The 19,175-nt window shown below is 45.1% G+C and overlaps 1 protein-coding gene across 1 annotated transcript in view; it reads right to left on the minus strand.

Moving 5' to 3' along the window:
* The window catches only part of bmpr2b (bone morphogenetic protein receptor, type II b (serine/threonine kinase)), a 121,871-nt gene that overhangs the window by 19,553 nt on the left and 83,143 nt on the right, over positions 1-19,175 (minus strand). The window contains exons 7-10 of the mRNA XM_042306389.1: positions 12,947-13,107; positions 12,234-12,381; positions 8,055-8,191; positions 2,118-2,290 (exon numbers count right to left, since the gene is read on the minus strand). Of these exons, the coding sequence (XP_042162323.1) occupies positions 2,118-2,290; positions 8,055-8,191; positions 12,234-12,381; positions 12,947-13,107 (619 nt within the window). The remainder of the gene's footprint in view (positions 1-2,117; positions 2,291-8,054; positions 8,192-12,233; positions 12,382-12,946; positions 13,108-19,175) is intronic.

Consider the following 19,175-nt stretch of genomic DNA (forward strand, 5'->3'; position numbering starts at 1 on the left):
CCAGATTATAATAGCAATAAGGCACCTCAGGTGACTGTGATGAATGGCCAATATACCACGGCTAAGGGCTGTATTCAAGCACTCCGCGTTGCGTCGTGCCTAAGAACAGCCCTTGGCGGTGGTGTTTACCACACCTCCTGGCCTTATTGCTTCCTTATAAAATGGGTTGATTGAATCCTGGATGCTGGTTGGTTGAACACCTTTAATCCCCAAGCCATAAGACATTGAACTAGGTGACCAAATAGCATTGACCCTTTTTTGAGTCATCATATATTACCCTTACCTACATGTACATATGTACCTCAATTACCTCGTACCCCTGCACATTGACTCAGTACTGGTACTCCCTGTATATAGCCATGTTATTACCTCGTACCCCTGCACATTGACTCAGTACTGGTACTCCCTGTATATAGCCATGTTATTACCTCGAACCCCTGCACATTGACTCAGTACTGGTACTCCCTGTATATAGCCATGTTATTACCTCGAACCCCTGCACATTGACTCAGTACTGGTACTCCCTGTATATAGCCATGTTATTACCTCGTACCCCTGCACATTGACTCAGTACTGGTACCATGTGTATATAGACAATATATTGTTACTCAGTACTGGTACCCTGTGTATATAGCCTGGTACCCTGTGTATATAGCCAAGATATCGTTACTCAGTACTGGTACCCTGTGTATATAGCCTGGTACCCTGTGTATATAGCCTGGTACCCTGTGTATATAGCCAAGATATCGTTACTCAGTACTGGTACCCTGTGTATATAGCCTGGTACGTCTGTATAAAACCAAGATATTGTTACTCAGTACTGGTACCCTGTGTATATAGCCTAGTTATCATTACTCAGTACTGGTACCCTGTGTATATAGACTGGTACCCTGTGTATATAGCCAAGATATCGTTACTCAGTACTGGTACCCTGTGTATATAGCCTGGTACCCTGTGTATATAGCCTGGTACCCTGTGTATATAGCCTGGTACCCTGTGTATATAGCCTGGTACCCTGTGTATATAGCCTGGTACCCTGTGTATATAACCAATATATTGTTACTCAGTACTGGTACCCTGTGTATATAACCAAGATATCGTTACTCAGTACTGGTACCCTGTGTATATAGCCAAGATATCATTACTCAGTACTGGTACCCTGTGTATATAGCCTGGTACCCTGTGTATATAGCCTGGTACCCTGTGTATATAGCCTGGTACCCCGTGTATATAACCAATATATTGTTACTCAGTACTGGTACCCTGTGTATATAACCAAGATATCGTTACTCAGTACTGGTACCCTGTGTATATAGCCTGGTACCCTGTGTATATAGCCTGGTACCCTGTGTATATAGCCAAGATATCGTTACTCAATACTGGTACCCTGTGTATATAGCCAAGATATCGTTACTCAGTACTGGTACCCTGTGTATATAGCCAAGATATCGTTACTCAGTACTGGTACCCTGTGTATATAGCCTGGTACCCTGTGTATATAGCCTGGTACCCTGTGTATATAACCTGGTACCCTGTGTATATAACCAAGATATCGTTACTCAGTACTGGTACCCTGTGTATATAGCCTGGTACCCTGTGTATATAACCTGGTACCCTGTGTATATAGCCAAGATATCGTTACTCAGTACTGGTACCCTGTGTATATAGCCTGGTACCCTGTGTATATAACCAAGATATCGTTACTCAGTACTGGTACCCTGTGTATATAGCCAAGATATCGTTACTCAGTACTGGTACCCTGTGTATATAGCCTGGTACCCTGTGTATATAGCCTGGTACCCTGTGTATATAGCCTAGTACCCCGTGTATATAACCAATATATTGTTACTCAGTACTGGTACCCTGTGTATATAACCAAGATATCGTTACTCAGTACTGGTACCCTGTGTATATAGCCTGGTACCCTGTGTATATAACCTGGTACCCTGTGTATATAACCAAGATATCGTTACTCAGTACTGGTACCCTGTGTATATAGCCAAGATATCGTTACTCAGTACTGGTACCCTGTGTATATAGCCTGGTACCCTGTGTGGTGGTCATAGGGATAACCATAGGGCTAACAGACTTGGTCCTGCGTGTGTGTGTGTGTTCACCTCTCGTTCTGCAGTGTGGTGGTCATAGGGTTAACCGTGGGGCTGACAGACTTGGTCCTGTCCCAGATCAGCAGTAGTTCAGCCATGCGCTCCTCTGAACACTGAGCGGTCAGCCTGGCCTCAGCATCCTGGTCCCAACAGTCCTCCATGGTCTCCTTCAGGGACCGCACCGCCTGGGGGAAGGTTACAGAGGATAACCATACCATACCATACCAGACACACAACAGGTCTCACCAGGCTGCACCGCCTGGGGGAAGGTTACAGAGGATAACCATACCATACCACACACACAACAGGTCTCACCAGGCTACACCGCCTGGGGGAAGGTTACAGAGGATAACCATACCATACCAAACACACAACAGGTCTCACCAGGCTGCACCGCCTGGGGGAAGGTTACAGAGGATAACCATACCATACCATACCACACACACAACAGGTCTCACCAGGCTGCACCGCCTGGGGGAAGGTTACAGAGGATAACCATACCATACCATACCACACACACAACAGGTCTCACCAGGCTACACCGCCTGGGGGAAGGTTACAGAGGATAACCATACCATACCATACCACACACACAACAGGTCTCACCAGGCTGCACCGCCTGGGGGAAGGTTACAGAGGATAACCATACCATACCATACCACACACACAACAGGTCTCACCAGGCTGCACCGCCTGGGAAGGTTACAGAGGATAACCATACCATACCATACCACACACACAACAGGTCTCACCAGGCTGCACCGCCTGGGGAAGGTTACAGAGAATAACCATACCGTACCACACACACAACAGGTCTCACCAGGCTGCACCACCTGGGGAAGGTTACAGAGGATAACCATACCATACCATACCATACCATACACACACAGGTCTCACCAGGCTGCACCGCCTGGGGAAGGTCAGAGGATCCACCAGGTCTCACCAGGCTACACCGCCTGGGGAAGGTTACAGAGGATAACCATACCATACCATACCACACACACAACAGGTCTCACCAGGCTGCACCGCCTGGGGGAAGGTTACAGAGGATAACCATACCATACCACACACACAACAGGTCTCACCAGGCTGCACCGCCTGGGGGAAGGTTACAGAGGATAACCATACCATACCACACACACAACAGGTCTCACCAGGCTGCACCGCCTGGGGGAAGACAGTATCATTACAATTAAAAGAGACAGAGTTAAATGTCTCCATGGCGACTTCAGAAGGAAATCCCACAAGATGGACCAGGTGATCAACATTGGAAAAGGAGGTGGACACTGAGGACCAGGTGAGGAGGTGGACACTGTGGACCAGGTGAGGAGGTGGACACTGTGGACCAGGTGAGGAGTTGGACACTGTGGGCCAGGTGAGGAGGCGGACACTGAGGACCAGGTGAGGAGGTGGACACTGTGGACCAGGTGAGGAGGTGGACACTGAGGACCAGGTGAGGAGGTGGACACTGTGGACCAGGTGAGGAGGTGGACACTGCGGACCAGGTGAGGACGTGGACACTATGGACCAGGTGAGGAGGTGGACACTGAGGACCAGGTGAGGAGGTGGACACTGTGGACCAGGTGAGGAGGCGGACACTGAGGACCAGGTGAGGAGGTGGACACTGTGGACCAGGTGAGGAGGTGGACACTGAGGACCAGGTGAGGAGGTGGACACTGTGGACCAGTATAAATATACAGTGAGGAGGTGGACACTGTGGACCAGGTGAGGAGGTGGACACTGTGGACCAGGTGAGGAGGTGGACACTGTGGACCAGTATAACTATACGGTGAGGAGGTGGACACTGTGGACCAGGTGAGGAGGTGGACACTGCCGGACCAGTATAAATATATGGTGAGGAGGTGGACACTGTGGACCAGGTGAGGAGGTGGACACTGCCGGACCAGGTGAGTAGGTGGACACTGCGGACCAGGTGAGGAGGTGGACCAGGTGAGGAGGTGGACACTGGACCAGGTGAGGAGGTGGACCAGGGACCAGGTGAGGAGGTGGACACAGCGGACCAGGTGAGGAGTTGGACACTGTGGACCAGGTGAGGAGGTGGACACTGCGGACCAGGTGAGGAGGTGGACACTCAGGACCAGGTGAGGAGGTGGACACCGTGGACCAGGTGAGGAGGTGGACACAGCGGACCAGGTGAGGAGGTGGACACTGTGGACCAGGTGAGGAGGTAGACACTGCGGACCAGTATAAATATATTGGTACCATCTTTGACACCCTGAAGTTGGAGCAAAACATCATCCAATAAAGCCATTTATTCCTCAGGAAACTGAACCCAGCCAGTGTCCACAAACACCTTCTGTGTTTCTCCTTTGGTGTGCTGCTTCACATCCCTCTCTGTCAAGAACAGGAAGTGACCTTCAATTCACTGTGAACAACTGCTGTGAGACCTTCCCTATGACCATCTGGGGTACCGTAGGTCTCTCAGACGACCTGGCCTCGTTCTCTGAGCTGCAGGCCAGGAGGAAAAGCCCATCACATCCTGGGGGACAGCACACATATGTCCTCAACCCACAGTTCCAAATCCGCACCCTTGGATTTCGACCTGCGCTGTCAAGTGCCCTACCAATAGGAGCTGGGCCTCGTTTGAGCTCGAGGCCATCCACCTGGATAACAGGACCATTAAGGAAGACCTAGGGACGATTCTAGAGATAGTTGTTATTAATGGCAGGGGTAAACTGTCTGTCTGTCTGTCTGTCTGTGTGTGTCTGTGTGCGTGTCGATGTGTGCGTGTCGATGTGTGTGTCCTGTCTGAAGCACCTTGTCAGACGTCAACAAACTGCCTCTCAGGGATGAATTAAGTTGTTTTGTATAGTGTGTTTCTCTAGTTACCCAGATGAACTCGTTACCCAACTCATGTCTCTATGTGCAGTATGAAGGACCATGTGTTTGTTTTTTTACATGAAATACATCCTGAAATAGTGGAGATTCTGGAGATTCTGACCAAATCATTTTACAAGTTCTTCAGAGCAGATAAGGCTTTCAGTAACTGTGTCTGTCTCTCGTGACATTGTGTTGTGTACTTTCCTTTATCGTGCGGTGTGTGTGTTTCTTATCTAAGTGTTTACATCTCTGTCCAAGCCACAATAGAACAGGCACAATGGATTGTAGTCATTGTATTTAACTAGGCTGAATATTTGCTTAATGAAAACAACAACTCCCTTCAGCCCAGCGTCCAATATACTCAGTGGTGTAAAGTACTTAAGTAAAAATACTTTAAAGTACTACTTAAGTAGTTTTTTGGGGTATCTGTACTTTACTATTTATATTTTTGACAACTTTTACTTCATCACTATAAAAAAATATTGTACTTTTTAAATAATGTCTGAGTGGTCCCCTGACTATCTGTAAATAATGTCTGAGTGGTCCCCTGACTATCTGTAAATAATTCTGCGTGTTCCCCTGAAAAATAATGTCTGCGTGTTCCCCTGACTATCTGTAAATAATGTCTGAGTGGTCCCCTGACTATCTGTAAATAATGTCTGAGTGGTCCCCTGACTATCTGTAAATAATGTCTGAGTGGTCCCCTGACTATCTGTAAATAATGTCTGAGTGGTCCCCTGACTATCTGTAAATAATGTCTGAGTGGTCCCCTGACTATCTGTAAATAATGTCTGAGTGGTCCCCTGACTATCTGTAAATAATGTCTGAGTGTTCCCCTGACTATCTGTAAATAATGTCTGAGTGGTCCCCTGACTATCTGTAAATAATGTCTGAGTGGTCCCCTGACTATCTGTAAATAATGTCTGAGTGGTCCCCTGACTATCTGTAAATAATGTCTGAGTGGTCCCCTGACTATCTGTAAATAATGTCTGAGTGGTCCCCTGACTATCTGTAAATAATGTCTGAGTGTTCCCTGACTATCTGTAAATAATGTCTGAGTGGTCCCCTGACTATCTGTAAATAATGTCTGAGTGGTCCCCTGACTATCTGTAAATAATGTCTGAGTGGTCCCCTGACTATCTGTAAATAATGTCTGAGTGGTCCCCTGACTATCTGTAAATAATGTCTGAGTGTTCCCCTGACTATCTGTAAATAATGTCTGAGTGTTGGAGTGTTCCCTGACTATCTGTAAATAATGTCTGAGTGTTCCCCTGACTATCTGTAAATAATGCCTGAGTGTTGGAGTGTTCCCCTGACTATCTGTAAATAATGCCTGAGTGTTGGAGTGTTCCCCTGACTATCTGTAAATAATGCATAAACTAAAAAAAAACAAGAAAACGGTGCCGTCTGCTTTGCTTAATAGAAGGAATTTGAAATGATTCATATTTTTACTTCTAGTTATGATACTTAAGTAGATTTTAGCAAATAGATTTACCTTTGATGCTTAAGTAGATTTTAGCAAATAGATTTACCTTTGATGCTTAAGTAGATTTTAGCAAATAGATTTACCTTTGATGCTTAAGTAGATTTAAAAACAAATACTTTTAGACTTTCCTCAAGTAGTATTTTACTGGGTGACTTTTCCTCAAGTAGTATTTTACTGGGTGACTTTTCCTCAAGTAGTATTTTACTGGGTGACTTTTCCTCAAGTAGTATTTTACTGGGTGACTTTTCCTCAAGTAGTATTTTACTGGGTGACTTTTCCAAGTAGTATTTTACTGGGTGACTTTTAAGTAGTATTTTCCTGGGTGACTTTTCCTCAAGTAGTATTTTACTGGGTGACTTTTCCTCAAGTAGTACTTTACTGGGTGACTTTACCTCAAGTAGTATTTTACTGGGTGACTTTTACTCAAGTAGTATTTTACTGGGTGACTTTTACTCAAGTAGTATTTTCCTGGGTGACTTTTCCTCAAGTAGTATTTTACTGGGTGACTTTTCCTCAAGTAGTATTTTACTGGGTGACTTTTCCTCAAGTAGTATTTTACTGGGTGACTTTTCCTCAAGTAGTACTTTACTGGGTGACTTTACCTCAAGTAGTATTTTACTGGGTGACTTTTACTCAAGTAGTATTTTACTGGGTGACTTTTACTCAAGTAGTATTTTACTGGGTGACTTTTCCTCAAGTAGTATTTTACTGGGTGACTTTTCCTCAAGTAGTATTTTACTGGGTGACTTTTCCTCAAGTAGTATTTTACTGGGTGACTTTTCCTCAAGTAGTATTTTACTGGGTGACTTTTCCTCAAGTAGTATTTTACTGGGTGACTTTTCCTCAAGTAGTATTTTACTGGGTGACTTTTACTCAAGTAGTATTTTACTGGGTGACTTTTACTCAAGTAGGATTTTACTGGGTGACTTTTCCTCAAGTAGTATTTTACTGGGTGACTTTCACTCAAGTAGGATTTTACTGGGTGACTTTCACTCAAGTAGTATTTTACTGGGTGACTTTTCCTCAAGTAGTATTTTACTGGGTGACTTTCACTCAAGTAGGATTTTACTGGGTGACTTTTCCTCAAGTAGTATTTTACTGGGTGACTTTTACTTTTACTTAAAGTAACTTTCTATGAAAGAATCTATACTTTAACTCCAGTGTGACAATTGCATCCTTTTCCCACAACTACATATACTGTAGTTCTTGACTTCATTTCTCTCGTGAATCATTTGATTTGAATCATTTGATTTGAATCATTTGAATCATTTGATTTGAATCAATTGAATCATTTGATTTGAATGATTTGATTTGATTTCTCTCTAGTGAAATGTCACGTTGGGCTCACAAGTAATTGAACAGATGTCAGTCAATGAGTTCTTTAGCGCTAGCTAAAATAAACGCATTCTATTCTGCATTCCGTTCAGACAACAGACGGATCTTTTTATTTGTTGAAGCTGAATGTTTGTAAACAAGCTAGCATGCTAATGACACTGTAGCATGTAGAATCAGGCGAAACTTATGTTGTGGAATTCTCACCAACACTCCAGGGAACCGGATCACTGTTATGTGTAAAAACAACATTGAGTGTTGAGTAATAGTTGTAATAGTATTCTCCTCACCAGACTGTTCTCTTTCCAGGCCTCGGGGAACTTGGGTCTCTCTTTCTCTCTGGACACCAGGACCTGCATGTCCTCAAAGGAGGGGTGGTTCCCTGCCTCGGCCTGGAACGCCATTTGGTAGTCTGGCACCGTCTCTCCTGGAGGACACAATATCATCATTACCATCTCTCCTGGAGGACACAATACCATCATTACCATCTCTCCTGGAGGACACAATACCATCATTACCATCTCTCCTGGAGGACACAGTATCATCATTACCATCTCTCCTGGAGGACACAATATCATCATTATCATCTCTCCTAGAGGACACAATATCATCATTACCATCTCTCCTGGAGGACACAATACCATCATTACCATCTCTCCTGGAGGAGACAATGTCATAATTTGTATTTGTATTTATTATCTTCCTGCCAAGGCAGCAGCTACTCTTCCTGGGGTTTATTATGGATCCCCATTAGTTCCTGTCAAGGCAGCAGCTACTCTTCCTGGGGTTTATTATGGATCCCCATTAGTTCCTGACAAGGCAGCAGCTACTCTTCCTGGGGTTTATTATGGATCCCCATTAGTTCCTGACAAGGCAGCAGCTACTCTTCCTGGGGTTTATTATGGATCCCCATTAGTTCCTGCCAAGGCAGCAGCTACTCTTCCTGGTTTATTATGGATCCCCATTAGTTCCTGCCAAGGCAGCAGCTACTCTTCCTGGGGTTTATTATGGATCCCCATTAGTTCCTGACAAGGCAGCAGCTACTCTTCCTGGGGTTTATTATGGATCCCCATTAGTTCCTGACAAGGCAGCAGCTACTCTTCCTGGGGTTTATTATGGATCCCCATTAGTTCCTGCCAAGGCAGCAGCTACTCTTCCTGGGGTTTATTATGGATCCCCATTAGTTCCTGCCAAGGCAGCAGCTACTCTTCCTGGGGTTTATTATGGATCCCCATTAGTTCCTGACAAGGCAGCAGCTACTCTTCCTGGGGTTTATTATGGATCCCCATTAGTTCCTGCCAAGGCAGCAGCTACTCTTCCTGGTTTATTATGGATCCCCATTAGTTCCTGCCAAGGCAGCAGCTACACTTCCTGGGGTTTATTATGGATCCCCATTAGTTCCTGACAAGGCAGCAGCTACTCTTCCTGGGGTTTATTATGGATCCCCATTAGTTCCTGCCAAGGCAGCAGCTACTCTTCCTGGGGTTTATTATGGATCCCCATTAGTTCCTGTCAAGGCAGCAGCTACTCTTCCTGGAGTTTATTATGGATCCCCATTAGTTCCTGCCAAGGCAGCAGCTACTCTTCCTGGTTTATTATGGATCCCCATTAGTTCCTGCCAAGGCAGCAGCTACTCTTCCTGGGGTTTATTATGGATCCCCATTAGTTCCTGACAAGGCAGCAGCTACTCTTCCTGGGGTTTATTATGGATCCCCATTAGTTCCTGCCAAGGCAGCAGCTACTCTTCCTGGGGTTTATTATGGATCCCCATTAGTTCCTGTCAAGGCAGCAGCTACTCTTCCTGGGGTTTATTATGGATCCCCATTAGTTCCTGTCAAGGCAGCAGCTACTCTTCCTGGGGTTTATTATGGATCCCCATTAGTTCCTGCCAAGGCAGCAGCTACTCTTCCTGGGGTTTATTATGGATCCCCATTAGTTCCTGCCAAGGCAGCAGCTACTCTTCCTGGGGTTTATTATGGATCCCCATTAGTTCCTGCCAAGGCAGCAGCTACTCTTCCTGGGGTTTATTATGGATCCCCATTAGTTCCTGCCAAGGCAGCAGCTACTCTTCCTGGGGTTTATTATGGATCCCCATTAGTTCCTGCCAAGGCAGCAGCAACTCTTCCTGGGGTTTATTATGGATCCCCATTAGTTCCTGCCAAGGCAGCAGCAACTCTTCCCGGGGTTTATTATGGATCCCCATTAGTTCCTGCCAAGGCAGCAGCTACTCTTCCCGGGGTAAAGCAAAATTAAGGCAGTTTATACAATTTTAAAAACATTACAACACATTAACATATTTCACAACACACTGTGTGCCCTCAGGCCCCTACTCCACCACTACCACTTATCTACAGTACTAAATCCATGTGTATGTATAGTGCTGATGTTATAGTGTGTGTGTATGCATGTGTCTGTGCCTGTTTGTGTCTCTCCACAGTCCCTGCTGTTCCATAAGGTGTATCTTTATCTGTTTTAAAATCTGATTCTGCTGCTACATCAGTTACCTGATGTGGAATAGAGTTCCATGTAGTCATGGCTCTATGTAGTACTGTGGAATAGAGTTCCATGTAGTCATGGCTCTAGGTAGTACTGTGGAATAGAGTTCCATGTAGTCATGGCTCTAGGTAGTACTGTGGAATAGAGTTCCATGTAGTCATGGCTCTAGGTAGTACTGTGGAATAGAGTTCCATGTAGTCATGGCTCTAGGTAGTACTGTGGAATAGAGTTCCATGTAGTCAAGGCTCTATGTAGTACTGTGGAATAGAGTTCCATGTAGTCATGGCTCTATGTAGTACTGTGGAATAGAGTTCCATGTAGTCATGGCTCTATGTAGTACTGTGGAATAGAGTTCCATGTAGTCATGGCTCTATGTAGTACTGTGGAATAGAGTTTTCCATGTAGTCATGGCTCTATGTAGTACTGTGGAATAGAGTTCCATGTAGTCAAGGCTCTATGTAGTACTGTGGAATAGAGTTCCTGTAGTCATGGCTTTTATGTAGTACTGTTAAGAATAGAGTTCCATGTAGTCATGGCTCTATGTAGTACTGTGGAATAGAAACTCCATGTAGGACCTGCCTTGTTGATAGTGCTCTATGAAGGTAGAAACTACTGTGGACCTGCCTTGTCTGATAGTGGTTAAGGGGAAACTATGAAGAGGACCTCTTGTGGCATGTCTTGTTAAGAAGGTAGAAACATGGGTGTCTGAGGACTGTTGTTGATAGTAGTTTAAGGTAGAAACAGACAGGACTCTTGTTGATATTCAAAGAAGTCAAACTACCTCTGTAGGAAGACAAGTGTGATGAAGTCAATCTGTCCTCCACTTTGAGCCAGGTAGAGATCTGACTTGTTGATAGTGTTGTTAAGATTAATATTAGCTCTCTGTGTACATCCAAGGGCCAACCGTGCTGCCCTGTTCTGAGCCAGCCTGCGCTGCCCTGTGCTGTTAAGAAGACAACTGGAATTTTCCTTTTGATAGTGTTGTTAAGAAGGTAGTCCTAGGGCCTTTTGTGGCACCTGACCAGACAATAGTGCTGTTAAGAAGGTAGAAGCTAGGATCTGCAGGTGGGACAAAAACTAGGACCTGACAAAATAGTGTTGTTAAACAAAATCTAGGGCCTGTAGGACCTGCCTTGTTGATAGTGCTGTTAAGAAGGTAGAAGCTAGGACCTGCCTTGTTGATAGTGTTGTTAAGGTAGAAACTAGGACCTGCCTTGTTGATAGTGTTGTTAAGAAGGTAGAATCTAGGGCCTGTAGGACCTGCCTTGTTGATAATGTTGTTAAGAAGGTAGAAACTAGGGCGGGCCTGTAGGACCTGCCTTGTTGATAGTGCTGTTAAGAAGGTAGAAACTAGGGCCTGTAGGACCTGCCTTGTTGATAGTGTTGTTAAGAAGGTAACTAACTATTAATATCACCACAACTATCATCTCTCCTGGAGGACACAATATCACCACCACCATCATCTCTCCTGGAGGACGCAATATCATCTCTCCTGGAGGACACAATATCATCTCTCCTGGAGGACACAATACATCTCTCCTGGAGGACACAATATCATCTCTCCTGGAGGACACAATATCATCTCTCCTGGAGGACACAATATCATAAGACACTGTTACACTGTTGAATGCTCCCGCAGTATCTGGAGTTCGAAGGTCAGGGGTTAGGGGTTATTACCTGGGAAGAGGTCAGTACACCTCATGAAGGTCTCCCAGTAGATGGGGCCCAGGGTTAGAGGTCAGGGTTATTACCTGGGAAGAGGTCAGTACACCTCATGAAGGTCTCCCAGTAGACGAGGCCCAGGGTTAGAGGTCAGGGTTATTACCTGGGAAGAGGTCAGTAGACCTCATGAAGGTCTCCCAGTAGATGGGGCCCAGGGTTAGAGGTCAGGGTTATTACCTGGGAAGAGGTCAGTACACCTCATGAAGGTCTCCCAGTAGACGAGGCCCAGGGTTAGAGGTCAGGGTTATTACCTGGGAAGAGGTCAGTACACCTCATGAAGGTCTCCCAGTAGATGAGCCCCAGGGCGTACATGTCCACCTGCTTCAGAGCCGACTCACAGTCCCTCAGGTTCACCGCCCCTTCCAGAACCTCTGGGGCCATGTATCGGACTGTACCCACCTGGAGAGAAACAGAACCAGTGTTATAACACTACACTAACCCTCCAGAACCTCTGGGGCCATGTATCGGACTGTACCCACCTGGAGAGAAACAGAATTAGAGAATAGGGTTTAAAGTCTGTCCATCTTAGTGCTGTGGCAGTACTTGCATTATTAGCTATCAAAGAGGGTGTTGGCTAAGCAGACTGAGGGTGGTTTACAGATGAGACCCAGTGCCGAGGCAGTCAGCGGAGTTGACCAACTCCCCTCGCTGATGGCAGTGTTCTCCTCCTCTCCAGGCCTGACCCCCTGGGGTTAGGGTTAGAGGTCATAGGTTAGGGACTCACCTCGCTGATGGCAGCGTTCTCCTCCTCTCCAGGCCTGACCACCTGAGGTTAGGGTTAGAGGTCAGAGGTTAGGGACTCACCTCGCTGATGGCAGCGTTCTCCTCCTCTCCAGGCCTGACCACCTGGGGTTATGGTTAGAGGTCAGAGGTTAGGGACTCACCTCACTGATGGCAGCGTTCTCCTCCTCTCCAGGCCTGACCACCTGGGGTTATGGTTAGAGGTCAGAGGTTAGGGACTCACCTCACTGATGGCAGCGTTCTCCTCCTCTCCAGGCCTGACCAGGCGGTTCCCTGTCAGCTTCATGGACAGACCAAAGTCACTGATCACACATGTCCCATCGTTCTTTACTAGAACATTCCTGCTATTCAGGTCTCTGTGAGATACGGCTGGCTTGTAGATGTCTGGGAGGGAGGGAGGGAGGGAGGGAGGGAGGGAGGGAGGGAGGGAGGGAGGGAGGGAGGGAGGGAGGGGGGAGATGGGAGGGAAAGGGGAGAGAGAGAGAGAGAGAGAGGGAGAGGGGAGGGGAGAGAGAGAAAGGGGAGAGAGAGGGAGGAGAGAGAGATGGGAGGGGAGAGAGGGGGAGGGAGAGGGAGAAAGAGAGGGAAGAGAGAGCGGGGAGATAGGGGGAGAAAGAGGAGAGAGAGAGAGGGGAGGGAGGGGGAGAAAGAGAGGGGAGAGAGGGGAGAAGGAGAGAAAAGAAAGGCCCATTAGTCTCTGCATGTCACCATGATCGCTTAAAGCTCATTGCTGAATAACACAGTTACTGTAGAACCTACGATCTAACTGTAACACAGTTACTGTAGAACCTATGATCTAACTGTAACAAAGTTACTGGAGAACCTATGATATAACTAACACAGTTACTGTAGAACCTATGATCTAACTGTAACAAAGTTACTGGAGAACCTATGATATAACTAACACAGTTACTGTAGAACCTATGATCTAACTGTAACACAGTTACTGTAGAACCTATGATCTATCTGTAACACAGTTACTGTAGAACCTATGATCTAACTGTAACACAGTTACTGTAGAACCTATGATCTAACTGTTTTAATTGTACCTTTATTTAACTAGGCAAGTCAGTTAAGAACAAATTCTTATTTACAATGACGGCCTAGGAACAGTGGGTTAACTGCCTGTTCAGGGGGCAGAACGACAGATTAGTACCTTCCGGTTACTAGTCCAACGCTAGTCTAACCACTAGGCCGCCCCAGGGGCAGTAACTGTAACACAGTCAATACTATATAACAGTACTATGAATGAACTATAACACAGTCAATACTATATAACAGTACTATATAACAGTACTATGATTGAACTGTAACACAATCAATACTATATTAAGGTACTATGGTTGAAGTATAATATTTCATTATATAACAGTAAATACTTCTTGGGTATGACGCTACAAGCTTGTCACACTTGTATTTGGGGAGTTTCTCCCATTCTACTCTGCAGATCGTCTCAAGCTCTGCCCGGTTGGATGGGGAGCGTTGCTGCACAGCTATTTTCAGGTCCCTTCAGAGATCGGGTTTAAGCTCTGGCTGGGCCACTCAATGACATTCAGGGACTTGTCCCGAATCCACTCCTGCGTTGTCTTGGCTGTGTGCTTAGGGTCTTTGCCTCGATCCTGACTAGTCTCCTAGTCCTTGCTGCTGAAAAACATCCCCACAGCATGATGCTGCCACCACCATGCTTTACCGTAGGGATGGTGCCAGGTTTCCTCCAGACGCTTGGCATTCAAGCCAAAGAGTTCAATCTTGGTTTCATCAGACCAGAGAATCTTGTTTCTCATGGTTTGAGAGTCCTTTAGGTGCCTTTTGGCAAACTCCAAGCAGGCTGTCATGTGTCTTTTACTGTGGAATGGCTTCTGTCTGGCTACTCTACCATAAAGGCCTGATTGATGGAGTGCTGTAGAGATGGGTTGTTCTTCTGAACATTCCCCAATACAACAGTAGTAGGGTTGTATCTGTAGCCATGATTCTCGTGGTTTGAGAGTCCTTTAGGAGGATTGTTGAGTTGCGTCAGTGAAACGTTTATACCCAGTCAAGTATATCGCAATATATCAATATATCAAAATTCAATTGTGGGGGGGGGGAAACATTTTGGAAAGCAAATGGCCCATTTTCTGTATAGAAAAGACAACGTAAAGACTCCAATCTGTCTTAGTTATCACAATGCTCAACTTAATTGGCCTAAATTATTGGCACCAGCGGAGAGCATCGGTCCCCCGGTGAGTGGCTACAGGCGCATATTCACTCTTTATCATTGTTGGCTCAGTGCCACTTGAACAGCAACATCCTCCTCCAGTTTATTATTCTACTTGTGTCTCCCCATCTCATAGGCCATATGGACACTGATTTTATTGGTCAGTTGGTCAGTGTGAGTAGAGTAGGCTACTCTGTCATTTGTCCAAGTAAAAACAGATTCTGCTAATGTCTCCAGTCATATAAAGTGTAGTAAAATTGCATGAATTGTAATCAGAGGGCTGATATTAATGCTATAAATACCAGTCTCTCTTGGCTAAGAGTTGAGGAGAGACTGACTGCATCACTTCTTCTTTTATTAAGAAAGAGGAATGTGTTGAAAATCCCAAAATTTGTTTGCATAGTCAACTTACACACAGCTCTGACACACACACTTCTCCCAAAAGACATACCACCAGGGGTCTTTTCACAGTCCCCAAATCCAGAACAAATTCAAGAAAGCATACAGTATTATATAGAGCCCTTATTGCAGGGAACTTCCTTCCATTTCATATTGCTCAAATAAACAGCAAACCTGATTTTAAAAAACAGAAAGAAATGCCTCCCCTAATGGACCTAGATAGTTTGTGTGTATGTACTGATATGTGGACTACGTGTGCCTTTTTAAAACATGTATGTAGTTCTGTCCTTGAGCTGTTCTTGTCTATTAATGTTCTGTATTATGTCATTCTGTATTACGTCATTCTGTATTACGTCATACTGTATTACGTCATTCTGTATTACGTCATTCTGCATTACGTCATTCTGTATTACGTCATTCTATGTCATTCTGTATTACGTCATTCTGTATTATGTCATTCTGTATTACGTCATTCTGTATTACGTCATTCTGTATTATGTCATTCTGTATTACGTCATTCTGTATTACGTCATTCTATGTCGTTCTGCATTACGTCATTCTGTATTACGTCATTCTATGTCGTTCTGTATTACGTCATTCTGTATTACGTCATTCTGTATTACGTCATTCTGTATTACGTCATTCTGTATTACGTCATTCTGTATTACGTCATTCTATTATGTCATTCTGTATTACGTCATTCTGTATTACATCATTCTGTATTACATCATTCTGTATTACATCATTCTGTATTACGTCATTCTGTATTACGTCATTCTGTATTACGTCATTCTGTATTACGTCATTCTGTATTACGTCATTCTATGTCGTTCTGTATTATGTCATTCTGTATTATGTCATTCTGTATTATGTCATTCTGTATTATGTCATTCTGTATTATGTCATTCTGTATTATGTCATTCTGTATTGTATATAATGTTTGTTAATGTCATTCTGTATTATGTCATTCTGTATTATGGTTCATGTTTTGTGTGGAACCCCAGGAAGAGTAGCTGCTGCTTTTTGCAACAGCTAATAGGGATCCTAATAAAATACCAAACACCCCATAGAGCACCATTCATACTGTATAGACAGACTGCCCCATAGAGCACCATTCATACTGTATAGACAGACTGCCCCATAGAGCATCATCCATACTGTATAGACAGACTGCCCCATAGAGCACCATTCATACTGTATAGACAGACAGACTGCCCCATAGAGCACCATTCATACTGTATAGACAGACAGACTGCCCCATAGAGCACCATTCATACTGTAGAGACAGACAGACTGCCCCATAGAGAATCATTCATACTGTATAGACAGACAGACTGCCCCATAGAGCATCATTCATACTGTATAGACAGACAGACTGCCCCATAGAGCACCATTCATACTGTAGACAGACAGACTGCCCCAAAGAGCACCATTCATACTGTATAGACAGAAAGACTGCCCAGACATAGAGCACCATTCATACTGTATAGACAGACTGCCCCATAGAGCACCATTCATACTGTATAGACAGACAGACTGCCCCATAGAGCACCATTCATACTGTATAGACAGACTGCCCTATAGAGCACCATTCATCCTGTATAGACAGACTGCCCCATAGAGCACCATTCATACTGTATAGACAGACAGACTGCCCCATAGAGCACCATTCATCCTGTATAGACAGACTGCCCAATAGAGCATCATTCATACTGTATAGACAGACAGACTGCCCCATAGAGCACCATTCATACTGTATACAGACAGACTGCCCCATAGAGCACCATTCATACTGTATAGACAGACAGACTGCCCCATAGAGCACCATTCATCTGTATAGACAGACAGACTGCCCCATAGAGCACCATTCATCCTGTATAGACAGACTGCCCCATAGAGCATCATTCATACTGTATAGACAGACAGACTGCCCCATAGAGCATCATTCATCCTGTATAGACAGACTGCCCCATAGAGCACCATTCATACTGTATAGACAGACAGACTGCCCCATAGAGCACCATTCATCCTGTATAGACAGACAGACTGCCCCATAGAGCACCATTCATACTGTATAGACAGACAAACTGCCCCATAGAGCATCATTCATCCTGTATAGACAGACTGCCCCATAGAGCACCATTCATACTGTATAGACAGACTGCCCCATAGAGCAACATTCATACTGTATAGACAGACAGACTGCCCTATAGAGCACCAGTCATACTGTATAGACAGACTGCCCCATAGAGCACCATTCATCCTGTATAGACAGACTGCCCCATAGAGCACCATTCATACTGTAGACAGACAGACTGCCCCATAGAGCACCATTCATACTGTAGACAGACAGACTGCCCCATAGATCATCATCCATACTGTATAGACAGACTGCCCCATAGAGCACCATTCATACTGTATAGACAGACAGACAGATTCTGTATAGACAGACCCCATAGAGCACCATTCATACTGTAGAGACAGACAGACTGCCCCATAGAGAATCATTCATACTGTATAGACAGACAGACTGCCCCATAGAGCATCATTCATACTGTATAGACAGACAGACTGCCCCATAGAGCACCATTCATACTGTATAGACAGACAGACTGCCCCATAGAGCACCATCATTCATCCTGTATAGACAGACAGACTGCCCCATAGAGCATCATTCATCCTGTATAGACAGACAGACTGCCCCATAGAGCACCATTCATACTGTAGACAGACAGACTGCCCCAAAGAGCACCATTCATACTGTATATACAGAAGACAGACTGCCCCATAGTGCACCATTCATACTGTATAGACAGACTGCCCCATAGAGCATCATTCATACTGTATAGACAGACAGACTGCCCCATAGAGCACCATTCATACTGTATAGACAGACAGACTGCCCCATAGAGCACCATTCATCCTGTATAGACAGACTGCCCCATAGAGCACCATTCATACTGTATAGACAGACAGACTGCCCCATAGAGCACCATTCATACTGTATAGACAGACTGCCCCATAGAGCATCATTCATACTGTATAGACAGACAGACTGCCCCATAGAGCACCATTCATACTGTATAGACAGACAGACTGCCCCATAGAGCACCATTCATCCTGTATAGACAGACAGACTGCCCCATAGAGCACCATTCATCCTGTATAGACAGACAGACTGCCCCATAGAGCACCATTCATACTGTATAGACAGACAGACTGCCCCATAGAGCACCATTCATACTGTATAGACAGACTGCCCCATAGAGCATCATTCATACTGTATAGACAGACAGACTGCCCCATAGAGCATCATTCATACTGTATAGACAGACAGACTGCCCCATAGAGCACCATTCATACTGTATAGACAGACAGACTGCCCCATAGAGCACCATTCATACTGTAGACAGACAGACTGCCCCATAGAGCACCAGTCATACTGTATAGACCGACTGCCCCATAGAGCACCATTCATCCTGTATAGACAGACTGCCCCATAGAGCACCATTCATCCTGTATAGACAGACAGACTGCCCCATAGAGCACCATTCATACTGTATAGACAGACAGACTGCCCCATAGAGCACCATTCATACTGTATAGACAGACAGACTGCCCCATAGAGCACCATTCATACTGTATAGACAGACAGACTGCCCCATAGAGCACCATTCATAGTATAGACAGACAGACAGATACAGACTGCCCCATAGAGCACCATTCATACTGTATAGACAGACAGACTGCCCCATAGAGCACCATTCATCCTGTATAGACAGACTGCCCCATAGAGCATCATTCATACTGTATAGACAGACAGACTGCCCCATAGAGCACCATTCATACTGTCTAG

This window comes from Oncorhynchus tshawytscha, linkage group LG26 (genome assembly GCF_018296145.1).
Source record: "Oncorhynchus tshawytscha isolate Ot180627B linkage group LG26, Otsh_v2.0, whole genome shotgun sequence".
Classification (NCBI taxonomy): Eukaryota; Metazoa; Chordata; class Actinopteri; order Salmoniformes; family Salmonidae; genus Oncorhynchus; species Oncorhynchus tshawytscha.